Source organism: Manacus candei, unplaced genomic scaffold (genome assembly GCF_025592945.1).
Source record: "Manacus candei isolate 608988 ecotype Guabito, Panama unplaced genomic scaffold, ASM2559294v1 h1tg000015l, whole genome shotgun sequence".
NCBI lineage: Eukaryota > Metazoa > Chordata > Aves > Passeriformes > Pipridae > Manacus > Manacus candei.
In genome coordinates this window covers 12,728,290-12,743,921 of record NW_026138063.1, presented here as the reverse complement: position 1 = coordinate 12,743,921, position 15,632 = coordinate 12,728,290, and the positions used below count along the sequence as shown (strand labels likewise).

General features: G+C 39.2%; 2 protein-coding genes across 5 annotated transcripts in view; both read left to right on the top strand.

Annotated features, from left to right (window-relative positions):
* ATP13A3 (ATPase 13A3) overlaps positions 1–8,791 on the top strand; it is a 37,981-nt gene extending 29,190 nt beyond the window's left edge. The window contains exons 31-33 of one of the 3 annotated variants that reach the window (XM_051781310.1): positions 2,030–2,119; positions 3,530–3,698; positions 8,643–8,791. In XM_051781310.1, the coding sequence (XP_051637270.1) occupies positions 2,030–2,119; positions 3,530–3,698; positions 8,643–8,659 (276 nt within the window). In that variant the 3' untranslated portion in view covers positions 8,660–8,791. Of the gene's footprint in view, positions 1–2,029; positions 2,120–3,529; positions 8,062–8,642 lie in introns of those variants that run through there. The other 2 variants (XM_051781309.1, XM_051781311.1) reach the window with 2 other exon arrangements.
* Positions 8,703–15,322, top strand: LOC127468317 (platelet glycoprotein V-like). Of its 2 annotated transcripts, none has more exons than XM_051781357.1 (2): positions 8,703–8,802; positions 11,966–15,322. In XM_051781357.1, the coding sequence occupies exon 2, from the start codon at positions 11,992–11,994 to the stop codon at positions 13,915–13,917; it is 1,926 nt and encodes a 641-aa protein (XP_051637317.1). In that variant the 5' UTR covers positions 8,703–8,802; positions 11,966–11,991; the 3' UTR covers positions 13,918–15,322. The 2 variants fall into 2 exon arrangements, with proteins under 2 accessions (XP_051637317.1, XP_051637316.1); XM_051781356.1 differs by lacking the exon at positions 8,703–8,802 and adding an exon at positions 8,839–9,407.
* Positions 15,323–15,632: the final 310 nt, after the last annotated feature.

The following is a 15,632-nucleotide window of genomic DNA, read 5'->3' as shown; positions in this document are numbered from 1 at the left end:
CTCCTCCTCTGGTTTAAATAAATGTTCTTAAGGTTCCACTCTTCAGCCTTGTTGGTTGCCACATCAATCTGTAAACTTGTGAATTTCTACTAAGCATCACCTAACCAATGTAACTACTGCAGAGTGTTTGCTTTCACCCAGTATTTGAAACCACATCCCACTCTTTTTCCTATGCAGGTCTGGGTTAGCATCTTTCAATTTTAATCACTTAACTCATAACCAAACTCCTGGGGTGATGTGTCACATTCCTTTTTTAAACAGACTTGCCTATTTATCTTGTTGCTGGTTCTTCAGTAATAAAATAGAAGTACCTAGAGTTTTCTTGACATGAAGCGTTTGAGCTGTTACGCTTTGTCTTAAAATCAGTTTCTTCTGCTTTCACTGTGAGTTGAATGCTTTGTTAAGGCAGATGAGTTGTCTTATTGTACAGCTCGTGTCCAACAGTGTTGTCTCGTGATTCTCAAATCCCAAGCCTTGTTTTACGATACACACTTCACCTTCCATAACTTCAGTCCACCTCTTTGAACTGCATTTGCTCAGCTCCAGCAGTATTACTCAGGCTCCCTGAAGCTTTTTCATGTGCCAGCTCACTGGGTCCTGTGTGCTGTGTAGAAAGTGCAGGCAGTTTCATTCCTTCACTTCCAGTATAGCTCATTGTCTTTCCCTGTGTGCCTGGCTGGATTTTCTGCTCCCTACACTTTTCACTACAGACTTACCTGGGTACCACAGGTCATATTCTGAGTATCTGGGAGAGGCCACTGGTGACATCTCCTTCCATCTCTTAACAAGGTACTCTGTGTATATATATCACCTAGAGTTTGTTTTGCTGAGACTAGTCTCTTAGTAATTGCCTCTTTAAGTGTCTCATAATTATGAGATACATGAGGGATTGTATCTGTCCTCTTTGGTCACACTTGCCAGTTTCACACCTTTGTGTCACACTACAGTCATATCTAGTTTCTTCATTGCTTCTACAACAGGAATAAATTCTAACTGTGGTTGTCCCAAACATGTTTTCTGAAATGCTCTGTAAAGCTTTGCTCCTTCCATGTGGGTACCAGACCAGGTTCACAAAGTATGCAGATTTTTTCTACCAGATGACAGAAAATATTGCACAACAAAGGCAGATCCTAGCAGCTGTTCCTCCTTACCCCTGATGCCTGGTGTAGACATACTTTAACCAGACTGGCTTCAAAAATGAACATCTAACAAGCTGAAGATTTGTTGGCAAATGCTTTATAAAAGCACTGTCAAATTCTGGTATATTACAAAATCATAAGCACCATAGAATCTGTTATAAAAGTCTGGGTAATCAGCTCCCCATTTTCATTGGCAGAGGTTAGTCAGATGTTAGAAATGGAATCTCTCCCAGGATCAGAGTTGTAGGCTCAAGGCTATGGAAAGTACAGGTTCACACCTGTGTTGTCAGATTTGCTCGAAGCTCTTGAGTCCGCCCATGCAGCTGGATGAGAATAACCAAATGTACTGAACATACTGTTCAAGTTCTGCCCTCTTAAAATCTGGAATGATGCCTACTGAATTCCTTCTTTCCCACTGGTGTCTCAGCTTTGCCACCCCACTGCAGCTTTTCTGGGAATGTCACTGCTTTTAAAACAGACTACGAACAAAGCATAGCTCCAGCATGAAGTACACAGTAATGTTAAAGAGGGTTTATGGGGAAACTGCTTTAAACACTCGTGTCTGTGATGTTTCACAGGGTTTTTAGAGTATTGAAACACATTAAGAGTGTGTATTTGTGGTTTTTACCATATGTTTTTTACCAAAAGTTTTGATCATTGTTGCTATTGATTTAAAGTACACGTTCATATTCTTAAATCTCACGCGAGCACTTTAAGAATGAAAATGTTTATCACGTAAGTACCAACAAGTAGTGCAGACTCTCCATTTTGCTTGGCACTGAATTAGTTATGCCTAACACACTATTTCAGGTTTTATTTGTAATGTGCACACTAACAACAAATGATCATTAGTTTCTTTAATTCTTCCCGCTCGCTGTAATGTCTCACAGAATGTCCTCCTTGATATGATCCTTTGGAAGGTTGTGTTCAATCGAGACAAACAAGGAGAATATCGCCTCACCATACCCCAGCCGCCCCAGGTTGGAGACGAGTATTTTGCTGTCATCATTTGAGTGCATGTGGATTAATTTGGTTTTGTCTCTTAATGATCTATAAGTGTCTGTTGCCTTATCTTAAGATTAAGTCTGCTTAAATCAGATTTCTGTTACTAGAGTATTAAAAGTAAAGGCTTCTGGGTTTATATTTTTCTCCTTAATGACACTTACAGTTTAGTCTGTGTACAAGAACTGTGAAGCAAACCTAGAGGGTTGCTTTTAAGACTTTTCTCACTTTATCTTCAGTTTGCCTATTAGCAGATTTTATTTGCGTTGTCACAAATTAGTGTGCTAGGACTGGGAACATCTTGATTTGTTTGAAGCAATTAAATTGAATTAAAATTAATTTGATTTAGAGCTTTAGATCATTGTCTGAGAGCAGTAACTGCTAGCATATACAAATGAAACAAAACAAGATGGGAAATGAAAGGTGACCATGAATTTTGCTCTGGTCTGCCTCTCTGCTGTTAGGTCATGAAGGAAATCTATGTGAATCCCATAAAAACTAGCTTTACTTTAAGCCTGTTGACTTATTACTTTTATCTGATTGTACATTTGTTCTTGCTAGAATTAAAATGGTTTATTTCTCAGCACTAAATTTTATTTAATGTATTCAGATTTACATTTGTCCTTTTGAGGCTGTTGAAGAACAAATTGCTTTATGTTCACTGAAGAATGGAAACTGCGCTTAAGGCTCATGTTCACAAATTGATAGAAATTTAGCATGATGAAAACTATAGAATATACCTCCATTAAAATGTCAGCCCTGCAGTCTGTAGGTGCTCTCTGAGACATGAGAGGGGTTCACTCTCAGGAATGAGGAATGGTGTTTCTCTTCCCCAGCTGACTGAGTTACACGCATTTAAGACTGGGAGAGGAAAAATAGGAAGGAAGACTTAAGTTCAGTAATTTGTGTAATTTAATACCTGCAGTGCTTGAGTTTCAGAGTATCAGCAAGTTAAATTCTGCTACTTTTGGCTGGCTGGCTGCTTTCTGTTTAAAAATTCATTGCTGAAGAAGTGTCTTGAGACTCTGGGAATTTACTTTGTCTAGGCCAGACTTCTATTCTTCAGTAGTAAAATCATTTAATGTTCCCTGTTCTATCTGTGATTATTGAAACTGTTATAAAGTATGCATAAAAGCTGTTGGTGGTCTTAGATGTTATGATAATGCAGAATACTTGTTTTTTCTTAACGTTTTTTAAATGTCATGGCTACCATACTGTAGAAGAGATGACACAAAAGAAGAGTTTCTGTACTACAGGTCCAGTGTGACAATGAAATAGTAAATTAGAAACTGAAATAAATGTTTTTCTTTTAGTGATTTACTGTATTGTTAGTTGTTTGGGTTTTTTTCCTACTGTAATCCAATTTTCAAATCTGTTCACTTCTGCAGGAGGCTGTGGACCGTTGTGGAGTCTGTTTCCTCTCTTCCCTGTTTGGCTGTAGAGAGAAGACACCAAAAGCAAAGTATATGCACCTAGCTCAGGAACTGCTGTTTGATCCAGAATGGCCACCAAAACCCAGGACAACAACAGAAGCGAAAGTACCATCCCAAGAAAATGGTTCATATCAAATCATCACTGTAACATAGCAGTGGATCTCGGTGGCATGTATTTTTAGTAGTATGCAGAAGAATGTAATTTTAAGGCTTTATTTGAAATTGCAGTGTGCTAAATGTCAAATTCTAATGCAGATATTTCCAACTGTTTTGTCTCTCTGAATACAAAATTCAGAGCCAGACATCTTATGGCTATACATTTTAAAAATGTAGGTTACCTTAGGCAGAACAAAAATGATTGTGTTTCCTTCCACCTTCTTTCAAATTTCATTGTTCCTAAATGAGATGCATTTGAAGGTTTAAACTGCAGGGCAGTTAAAACAGATTCACATTATTTACCTGGAGTATCTTAATCATTGTTCTAACCTGCTTACCTGGGCATGTGTTCATGTAAACCCTATGATATAATGGTTTCATGGTTGTACTAGAGGTGCTTTGTCATGCTTTTGTTTTTTCGGTGTTTGTTTTTTGTTTGGTTGGTTTTTTGTTGTTGGGTTGCTTTTTTTTATCCTGACTGAAGAAAAGCTTTGTGCCTCAGAATGGTTCTAAAGTTTAGGTGTGTGTACCTCTAAGTTTGTCCCTACTAGTAAGGAGTGTTTCCAGGTGTAATATTTGGGTTTTAAGTTCAGTTCTTTAGTCTGCCACAGCAGAATTCAGAATGCTGTAGAAGCAATATGCTCTGTCCTTAAGAAGAAAGCACACTGCTTTCAAGTGGGTTCTTGACTGTTCTAGCTAACCCCAAGGAAGGGCTTGGGTGGCCTCTAGAGGAGGAGGCATCTGGCTACACCCTAAAGTTTTTGGAGAAGGAAGGCTGGAGAATCTAAATACTTTCCTCTATGTCATATTTTATTACATTAGCTATGCATTTTTCCTTAGACCTTGCTTTTTCTAGCAGAAGGGTTGGATTATCCCTTTGTGGACCATGTTTTATTTGTAAATCTCAAGATAATGTTCCTATATACCTTGAAGTAGTAAGGCCAGAGTTACTGCTGCAGGGGAAATGGGAGTAGGGGGGAGGTGGATTTTCACATGCCCACGCCTGGAATTTGTGCACGTTAAGAACACGGGCACTTCAAAGAGTCTGCCAGTGTCTTCAGTGCTATATGTAGCTGTATGAAAGAAAATTAAAAGAAAATTGAGCTAAAATCTGTCTTGCTGCAGAACTATAAGGCTTAAGTGGATTTTATTTATTTAAAAAAAAAAAAAAAAGAAAAGAAAAGCTTGCATCACCACTAATGCTGCTTAAGCACTTGGGGTAGCCATGCATCATTTTGCCATGAGGCAGTATCAGAACACAAGACCACTAGAAAAATAGGTCTGCAAAGATGTAGAGGCAGGCATCGTTTTCACTTGCAAGGCTTAAAACTTTTGGTTTGTTTGGTTTTTTTTTAACCACAAATTACTTTTCCAAACCATGGACAACTTCGTAAACATTTAGAAAAGTCTTCTTTAGTGTCTTTGGGAAGATGATAAATATTGAGTCTTGATCATCTGTTTTGACCAGATGCAACTGACTGGTCCAGACACCACCGAGCTTTGGGAGGGGATCTGCGATCTGAAGAAGTCACAATTCTGTAGAGATCCTTTAGAGAAGGAAGTCAGGTTCTTTAGAGTAGTCATGGAATGAGGGCTCCAAACTCACTGGCTGGCTGGGATTGTTTTGAAATGTGTGTATCCTGATGATGGAATTTGAGGTTTTGATGTTAGGGATTTTTTTCTCCTTGGGTTGTCTTGTTGGTTTTTGGATTTTTTTTTTTTTAAATTCCTGTGGAGACAATTCCATTCCAGCCTTGTTTTAATGAGTGGAATTTTTCGGATAATGCCTAATTCCCTTGTGCTGTTCTGTAAGGCAGTATGGACAGTGTCCCTGCTGCTCTTAGAATCATTAAGGTTGGAAAAGACCTTTAAGATCATCAAGTCCAGCTGTAAACCATGTTATTGTCAGTTGTCAATCATGTTATGGTTTCTGCAGTGTTGAACTACTGTGCCAACAGGGAATTTAAAAGTGGTGCTAAATGGTTTGGAAGACCTTTTCCTAGAACTTGGAGGTTGAAGTTATTAGAACTTGCTCCTCAGAAATAGTATGCATATGGTGTACTATCTCCAGTCCAGCTGTCAACTCTTCCTGATTTTTTTATTGTTGTTGTTTGTTTTTGAGGAGTGGAGCGGGAGTAAAGGGGAAGTGGTTTTCTTAGCATTCATTCAACAGGACAATGTTCTTATTATCCTGGCTTCTTAAGGTCGTAAACATTGAACAACATTGGTAGCTTTTAAGGAGTCTGCTATTGTGGACTTGGATAAACTTATTAGTCACGAACTTGAATCATTTGACTAATTTCTGCCAATGTTGATTTTACAAAATCTTTGTAGCATGGAATAACTGATGAAGAATAACTCTTAGCTGCATAAGTAGTATTCAGATTTAAAGAAAAATAATATTTTAGTTCAAAAATGTTGTGAAGCTATGCATCTTGGACCTGGGAGCTGTGACTTACCCTTAAACGCATAAGCTTCTGCTTTCCATTTCATTGACCATTTTAGATTTGCTGTTCCATGAGAAGACAAAGAAAATATTTGTGTCTTTCCCTTTTATATGCTTTTGCTTAATACTTTCTCTAATCTGATAATTTCTCTCGGCTTATTTGGTTTCTGAAGGTAGTTTTCCACTCTTATTCTAGTTTATTAGACTTACCTAGAAAGTGAGGAAGAAACAGCTTGTTAAGGTAGGCTTATCTTCAGAGAACATTTTAGGGAACTCTTACTAAAACTGAAATTGCCAAGTGTCTCTCAATTGAGTGACTAATGGGTCACGAGCACAGTAAACTTGAATATTTTGCAAATGGGAGCTGTTTTCCTCAAGGTCTGCGTTCAGGGTTGGTAAATGTTCCTGAGGTTGCATGCTTGAGCTCTGACGCTTGATCAAAAATAATAAATCAGCTTTTCTGAGAATCCTTCTCGTTGTTGCAAGTTCAGCCACAAAATAAGCTTTTGCATTTTCTGCAATTATTGGGATTTATGCCTTCCTGCCCAAGAGCTGAGTTTGACCACCTATAATTTTTCTCATTTTGAGCAGTTTAGTTTTTCTGGTTTTCAGAAATGCAGCAAACTAGATCTGCACTAGTGTATTCAGTTTTTGTTTTGAAGTAAGATGAAATTCGTTCTGTAGTGAAAAAATCTCTTCTAGTGTTCATCCTGGAAGTCTAAATTCAGGTGAACAGACCAATTTAGTGAGCTCCACTAGATACTGGGTAGACATTTTCTTCCTGCTGTATATTTTGGCCTTATGTTGAGGAGTTTGATTTATTATTAAATTATTTGTGTATGCAGACTTTAATCTGTACGTATTTTATTTTGATGTATTAGGATTTGTAAATATTACTGATTTTTAAATATTATTTATGCACATACTTAAAGGACTGGTCTATCCAGAAGAGCAATTGCTAAATAATAAATGTTACTTTTTAGAAATAAATTGCAAGATCATGAAATTGTATATCCCTCAGGGTTATTTTTAAAGTTTTTTTTTCTCTTTTCCCTTCAGATTCAATTAGCAGTAACTCTAGTTTCATGTACTATAGAACTAAATCTACTGTAAAAAGAAAGTGCTGCAAATAATGCTTGAGTTGAAGCAGCTAAAACACCCACAGAACTGACTGTCCATATTCATCGTAGCTTCAAATTGGAAACTCTTACTGTTGCACTTTTAAAAAGTTGTTGGATTTTTAATTCTATTTATTTTTTTTCTTTCTTCATGAAGGTTGTGCTGAACGGTCATCCCAAATTGGGTAAATAATCCTGTACTGTATATGTCTATACAGTATAATCCTAAGCAGATGTGGAGTCCTTTTTATGCTGCAAATTTTTAACGCTTATGTTGGTCATCGCAAAATGAGAGAGCTCAAGTCCTGTAGGATTTCTCCCATGAAATTCTGAATTGTAAACTTAGGTTTTTGTATGTCTAAGGGAAAGCTGTGGGTTTTTGACAATTTTTAGAGTCTTGAATATGTTAATTTTATACAGTAAAGCTTCAGGTTTTTAAAACTATTTTCAACAAACTGCAGCTTGTTTAATAATTATGTGAATCAGAAACTACTCAGTTTGTCATGAATTCCTCAAGCCTAACACAGATTAAAATGTTCATCATTACAGCACTCTCTAGAAGCTCAGCTTCCTTTTTATTTTTAGATCTGAAATGATACTACATCTTTGTATTTAAAATATGTATTGCTGCTCTAGAATGGTACCCTGTTGTCAAGAGGCATACATAAATAACTGTACAATAGAATTGTAAATAGACTTGTAAATCATTTTTGTGACTGAAGCTCTTTGAAAATAAAATTAAAATGAACAGATATTTTAACTCCTTTCATTAGTTTCATGAAATTGTTTTTAATTATTCTGTATAGAATTAGACCTAAAGCTCATTGAAGAGCAGAGACTTATTCCCACTGACGTCATGGGTATCTTGATCAGCACCTCTGTATTTTTGAAGGTGGGGGTGGAGGAGTTTGCATGCTGTGTGTCACTGTTCTGCTCTGCAGTGGGATCATACTGACCATAGTTTTACCTGGTGGTTTATAAGAGCTGTTTTAAAGCCAGACCTTGTCCATGTGATAGCAACTTGTTTCCACCTTCCATTGTTCAGATGTTCCTTCTGTTCTTTGACACGTGGGAGGTGATCTTGAAAAGACTCTTGGGCAAATGCTCCTGGGTGTGAGCTGTCACTGTTGTCATGGTCATCTTCAGAAAAATCACATGGAAATGAAGAAATCTTTTCCATTTTTGGGCTCACCTTCCATTAAAACATTCATTGGCAGAGCACATTATTTTAAACTTGAAGACAAAATACTTGAAATAGCTGGTCACTTAATAACAGAAACTTAATCTTTCAATTTCAAGCTACTGTTTTTGAAACTTAGCTTTTTGAAACTTCACTTTTCTCTTTCAGAATCTTTCAGGCTCTAGGTTTTGTTGTCCTGTCACTCCAGAAGACTTTGAGTTAAAACCAGAAACCAAATGTGTCGACCTTGGAATGCTTAGCCAAAACATTAAGTAAAAAAAAAATTAGTTCCTTATTGAAATTTCTTTGACTCCAATCCTGCAAGAAAGTAAGTCAGAGCAGCTTTGTGAAAGTACAATCGCTTGGTTGTTTAAAGTGGGTGTGTCCACTCCTTTAAAACCTAATGCACCTGTGTAGCAGACTGTGGTGAACCTGTCTAACAAATTTGAAATTTCTGATCACAGTTTGCATGGAAATGTAGATTTCTGACTTCACCAGATTTGCATTGGGTTGACTGAAGCCCATACTCCAATATCACTGTCAAAAGAAGCTACAAGTGGTTTTTGTGCCGTTGTGCATGTGACTTAAAACTTTCTCCTGTTCTGTGAGTGGCCTCAAATCGTACTTTTGGAGTTTCATACAACCTATGGAAGTTGGTTGCTTGCATAAGTAATTGTAGGCAAAAATCTGCTCTGAAGCTTAAAATATTCTTTGGCCTTTCCCAGTAGTTGGGCAAATATGGGTAAAAGTGTTATCTAGAGGATGCGTTTTGCTGGTTTACTTCCCATTTAAAGTGCAGAGTCATGGTGAAGCCTGATTGCCTGCTATGCTCCCAGTAAGTTCCTCTAAAAAGCAGATAAGTTTCTAAGATACAGCTCAAAATTCCTTTCTCATGCTTCTGTGAGTTTAGGAACTTGGAAGAAAGTAAAAAAGGTAAGCACCCACTGTAAGTGATATGTGTGCTCAGTGTTCTGTGAAACTAAGTTCAAAACTGATTTGAGACTTTTAATATAGTAACAGTATTCATGTGTTGCTTCTGGCATCCTTTTGTAGTCTTGAGAAACATTAAGGGCATGGCAGAAAGGGAAAGAGGCTGTAGATCAGAACGTGGTAAATGACCAGCCAGGCTGGTGCCCTTTCTGGAATGCCAGGTGTCTCACGTGAGGGTTTGAGAAAATTCTCATACACGGGAATGTATAGCTATGACCTTTATTGTGGATATTATTGTATTCTGTACTGTTAAAATCTTCAGTTATGGAAATTTAAATATTTCTTCAAAAAACACCATCAGCAGCTCTCGATGTTTGAGACCCATAGGATTATCCAGTTGTTGTGCCAGTCACACACGTGTGTGGCCTTCATCTCTTGCAAAGAATTTCAACCATTTCATTGTTTGCATGTAAAAACAAGCACTTTCTGCACTTCTGAGCTCTAACCTTGTCTTGTTGTATACTCCTACCTTTTGTTATGAGACCAGGAAAACAGACATCAAGTGTTATCCTGTTTCTTATTTTACAGACTCTGGCCTGCAGTCATGCCCTCTGAGGGACCTGCATTTGCAGTCTATAGCTTAACAGTTTCAGGGTTTTTTCCCCCCCGTTTGGTTCTCTGTATCCTTACTTCTCTTGTCTCACTGAATTTTGTAGTTCTGCTGTGGTCTTGGATTGAGTTGGTGCAGGTTGAGATGGCAGTCAGAGCTTGAAACAGAAATTTCTTAGTCTGTTTCTGCATGGAGGATGCCACTCATGGGGGATTGGCTGGATTACAAGTTTATTGAGGTAGAAGCATCACTGGTTTCTGAGAGAGAGTCAGTTTGGAGGGTGCAGATTACTAGGAGGGTGAGATTCTCTGAAAGATTCTTGTTTGACATGGAAAAAGACCTTTGGAAGAGTGACATCTTGTGCTCTCTTTGTGATGCACGTCTCATTCAGTGAGCTGTGGAAGGCCCAGTAAGATCTTGTTTTGTGGCACTGTGTTGCTGGTAGTTGATACCACTGGATGCCCTGTCCTTCCCTTCCCGAGGAAGGGATGCAGATTTTACCAGACCTCAGTACTCTGAACCTAAACAAAATTTTTTTTTAAGTTTGTTTTTTTCTTTTTAAGCACTCCCTTTTGATTTTTTTTTTTTTTTAATGCAGCAGCTGGTTTGGATCTGCAACTATTTTGGGTCTGTATGGTATGGTATGTTCTTGTCAGCAGTTCAGGTGCATGAGAAGCTCTGCTGTTCCCCTTGACTTAAATGATGGGAGTTGTACCCATGTCTGTCTGTGGGGTTGGTATGAGAGACCTTCGTCCTTGCCCCTGGAAAAGGGTATGTTGGGATGAAGTCCTCCTCTCACACAGTGTTCCTGATGCAGAAGACAGCTATTCCAGTTATGTCTGTGGAAGTTGTCTAGCTATTCCAGCTGTCCCAGCTGCTGCTTATCCTGCTGCTCAACCAGGTGTTTGACATCCAGGTTTACGATGCACTTGGACTTCTTGATTTCACTAAGGAAGTATTTCTAGACTGGATTTCTGTTTAACTTGCTCTTTTAAATATTACCGTTTATAGCTGCAATGATTGCTTTCCTGTTCCTTTTTTTGTTTGAAAATCTATACAACTTTCCAGCTTTGTGGTATGTTTCATGCAGATTTACCTGTATTGCTACAACTTTCTACCTAACTTCGTGGCACTTTTTTCCTCTCATTTCACTGTATTTTTAATTCCAGGAATAACTTGGTATTGCATTAAGCTGTTGAAATGAGACTTGTTGGTTATCAGAGGCTGTCCTGTGCCACATGGGCTCTTGTGTGTTATTTAAGGCTATGTCAAAAATAGCCTGATGCTTCTTGTGTGTTCTTGGGCTGTTCCAAGAAGCGATCACTTGAAAATGCTGAGACATGATTTAACTGAACTGTGCTGTTTTGCTTTTTGCCACTTAAAATATAGGATGCCCTTTTTACCTCCATTATCTGTTTTTGCAGGCTAAACTTTATTTTTAAACCTCAGATAACCCACAATAGAAAAATACTGTGGGTGCAGGACCTTTTGATAATTTTTAAAAAAGATTTTCTGCATGTACTTTAGTATGATGTACTAAACCTTGTCTAGTGGAAGGTGTCCCTCCCACTCCATGGTTGGAACTAGATGATCCTTAAGGTCCCTTCCAACCCAAACCATTCTGTGATTTTGTAATGCTTTTCTGTTCAAATAAATACATATCTTATGACTACTTAGAGTTTCATCATGGTTTTTATATGCTTTCTTTATACTTGACTAGTACAAACATAAGGAATACTTGATTTACAAAAGACCTTTATCTGTACCTCTCAGTGTAAGCTGAGCAGCTTATAAATATTTGCAGTAACAGAGATTTTGAAGTTTGCTTTCAAGCCAAGAGAAATTTTGCACACATTTGCAGGTTTTATGATATAATCACACATCTTTGTGAGCTGCTAAGTTATTAACTACTTGTGATCAAATCCTGACTCTCTCTTATCTCTTGTAACAGCTAATGTTTCTGGCAGTTCAACAAGGATGTTGGTGTTCCGTTTGTCACTGATGATCAAGCTTTTCTTCCAGTTGGATGCATTGGTTTGTCCTGAGAAGTGTGACTGCTCTTCAAAAAATGCAGTTCATTGCTCGGGTCCCCACATAAAAGACCTGGCATCTTTAAATCTGCCTTGCAACATGACACAAATCCACATAACGAACACTAATGTGCCGTACTTGCAGGATGTTTTTTCTAGGATGGTGGAACTGCAGCATCTCATCTTGTCTTCAAACAACATCTCTCTGGTTTCACCAACGGCTTTTAAAGGGTTGAGAAATCTAAAAGTCCTCAAACTGCTAGATAATAAGCTTGTTGAACTTCCTCCAGAAGTGTTTGATGACATGGTGCAGCTTCAGCAATTGATCATCGAAAGTAACAGGTTGAAATCCATCGAGGAAAATCTGTTTGACAAACTAGCTAGTTTGGAGGAACTTTACTTGAACAAAAACCAACTAACAGCACTTCCCAGTGACGTGCTGAAGAATCTTACCAAACTCAAAGTACTGAACTTGTCAAGAAATTACTTAGCAGCACTGCCTAGAAATATATTCAGTGCATTAGCCAGGCTTGAGAAGCTGATGCTGTATTTTAACAGGCTGTCTTCAATAGAGTCTGGTATGTTTGATAACCTGACGGAGCTGCAGGAACTCTTCCTGCATTGCAATAACATCCAGTCCATCGCCCCTGATGCATTTCATTGTCTTCACAAACTGAGGCGCCTGACGCTCTCCAGAAACAGCCTTGAGGTTTTGCCTTCTGGGCTTTTCTTGCACTTGCATGACCTGTGTAAACTGACCTTATACAGGAACCCACTGAAGTCTCTTCCAGAAATACTGTTTGGAGAAATGAGGCATCTTGGTAGCCTGTGGCTGTATCACACAAAGCTCTCAACGATACCAGATTTTGTGTTCAGTAACTTGACAAATTTAGAGCTTCTTGTGCTGAGTTTTAATCCAGAGCTTACGGTTCTTCCTAGGAATGTGTTCAGTGGCCTGAATGAACTGCGAGGCCTTTCTCTGCATACAAACAATATTTCCAGTTTGCCAGAGGGCATATTTCTGAGCCTTCAGAAACTGCAGAACGTTTCCCTCTTTGATACAAGGCTTGAGGTTCTTCCTAGAGACCTCTTTCATAATCTCAAGCACCTCCAGAAGGTTTACCTGAATAGTACTAAGCTGCAGTTTCTTCCTGCAGACTTCTTTGCCGCTTTACCTGAGCTGCAAGAAGTTGTTCTTGACAACAACCCTTGGAAATGTGATTGCCAAATTCTTGGCTTCCGAGAGTGGCTACAAAAGAGCACGGATATAGTTAAAGATGTGCCATCTCTAATGTGCCACAGCCCACTGGCACTGCAGAATATTTCTCTTGTGGCTCTAACCATTGATGGCCTGAAGTGCCTGCCAACCACAGCCATTACGTATCAGACACTCAGCTCAACTTATTCCCAGACCTTGACGTCTCCTGTGACGGAGCACTTAAGATCGTCTTGGGAGATTTCTGTAACAGCAGTGTTTGACATGGAAAGCAGCACACCCACATCAATTCCTCCTGAGACTCCAGGTTTTACCTACTCCCATGTTGAAGATGTTGGACAGCCTGGGTTTCATTTCTCAGATGTTCCAATACAAACTTCTCCCAGCGTCATAGCACGAACTGACAGTGTCAGAGGAACAGATTTAACTACTCTTGTCTGGTGGGATGAGTTGCCAGCCCACAGGAGTGCTAAACCCTATTTTAATACCAGAATTGCTTATTGCCAGCTATTCTTGTGCCTGCACAGTTTGATTTTAGCACTCCAGACTGTAACCATTGTGCTCAGTCTGTATGTGATGGGTAAAACTAGGCAACTCTTGCACTCCAAAAATACTCCTGCTCAGCCTGTAGTTCTGATAAGATTGTTAAGAAGATAGAGCATACTAACCCAAGAGAGGATTAGAAGCATTGCCTTGGATGCAGTTTAAGCAGTTGATACTCGATTCAGATCTGGATTACAAATCTTCATAGCAAGAATTATAAAGACCTTGGCTTTACAGCATAATGAAAATATGCTTTTATGTACATCACAGTTTTTACCAGAAGTGGCTGTAATCACTGTACATTGCTACAGCATCTGGTGCAGGAACCCAGAGGGAGAGCTGAAAGTGCCTGTGGTCACCTCAACATGTCCTCTGTGGGTTTCCTGCTTTGGCCCTCAGCCCTGTGCCTGCTCACACTGCTCCAGTGGGGTGGCATTAACATAGGAATGTTGATAGGAGCTCTACACAGGAACATGGCTTTAACTGTGCTTTAGAGAGCGCCCAAAGTACTCTAAATGCTATTATGCCTTATACTGCCTGTTTTGTCTCCTTATTGAGAAAACAAATGGTATTTTTGAGAGGAGATGCTGGGAAGGACCTTTTAACAATGGGAGTGTGGGTGGAATGGTACGATGCAAGTGTCTTAGCTTTTGTTCTCTGTCCTCAGCCCCTTTCCAGGATGTGGCATGAGGAAGGGGTACCATTTAAAGCTAACAGCAGAGGAAGATGGTGAGATAGGAAGTATAATCTTGATGTACTTTATTGTTTGTCTGGGGAGGGGGAGAGTTGGAAACTTTGTAAAGTTACTACAGCTCTGAATTTGAAGTAAACACTTTCATCCTTAAACTTTGGCCAGTGGTCTGAAAAAGCAAGGTGTTACTGGCTGTGTGATGCAGGAAATCTTGAAACCAGAATAACAGGCAGGTGCCCAGAACTGAGGCTGGGCTTCACAGGAATGTATTAGATTGGAGCTGGTCTTGACTGAGGTGGGAGAGAAAGGCATGGTCTCTCCTGGGCTGGCTAGCCAAACAGGCATGCAGCCAAGCAACAGGGAGCCTGCCTGAACTGAGGGCCCTGAAATGTCACCACTGTTTTGAAGCTGACTGGGGAACGTACACAACTCCATCAGCTTGGAGTGTGCAGTAGCATTTTCAGTCTGGCTAATTTTTACCTTATTACATAGTGCTACTCCCTGACTTCCAGGCCTTTCAAGTGTTGATATGCAAAGACAACTACAAGGCAATAATGTGGGTTTTGGTCTTCATACCAAAATGCTTATTATTATTTGAATTATGTAAATATTTTAGTTTGTAAGTAGACTGGTAGCTGTCAGACTGCCTGTGCTTTGGTAGCTCTTGGATTTAACTATTACCTTTTAATTATGTGACTTAGCTTGTTCTTAAAAGCTCTGATGTTGTGCTTGAAAACCTTTGGATGTGGTTCCCCAGCTCCTTGGACCAGAGAGCCTGTACTGCAGGAGTCCTTTTTTAGTTGTACTGACTTTCTAACTATTGAAGGCATTTCTGGATGGCCTTAAAATGGCACAGTACAGACCTGAGGTGAAGAAAACTTGCATTTGCTGCAGATCTGTGGCTGGTTCCCTTCTGTGTGTTACTCTAGGCAGTGAGAATAAAGTATTACTGCTTTGTTTCAGGGCATTCTGCTGCTGGGCTTGAATTCCTCTTCCAGGCTGTGAAAGGAGACAATGTGACTCTGTGGTGTGAAATGACCATTGTCTTGCTGTGAGGTTTAACAAAATTTAGTAAGCCTGGCTAAATGGGAGTTAGAGCTATCTCTAAAGAAGCAGAAATGCCAGTCACTACAACTGG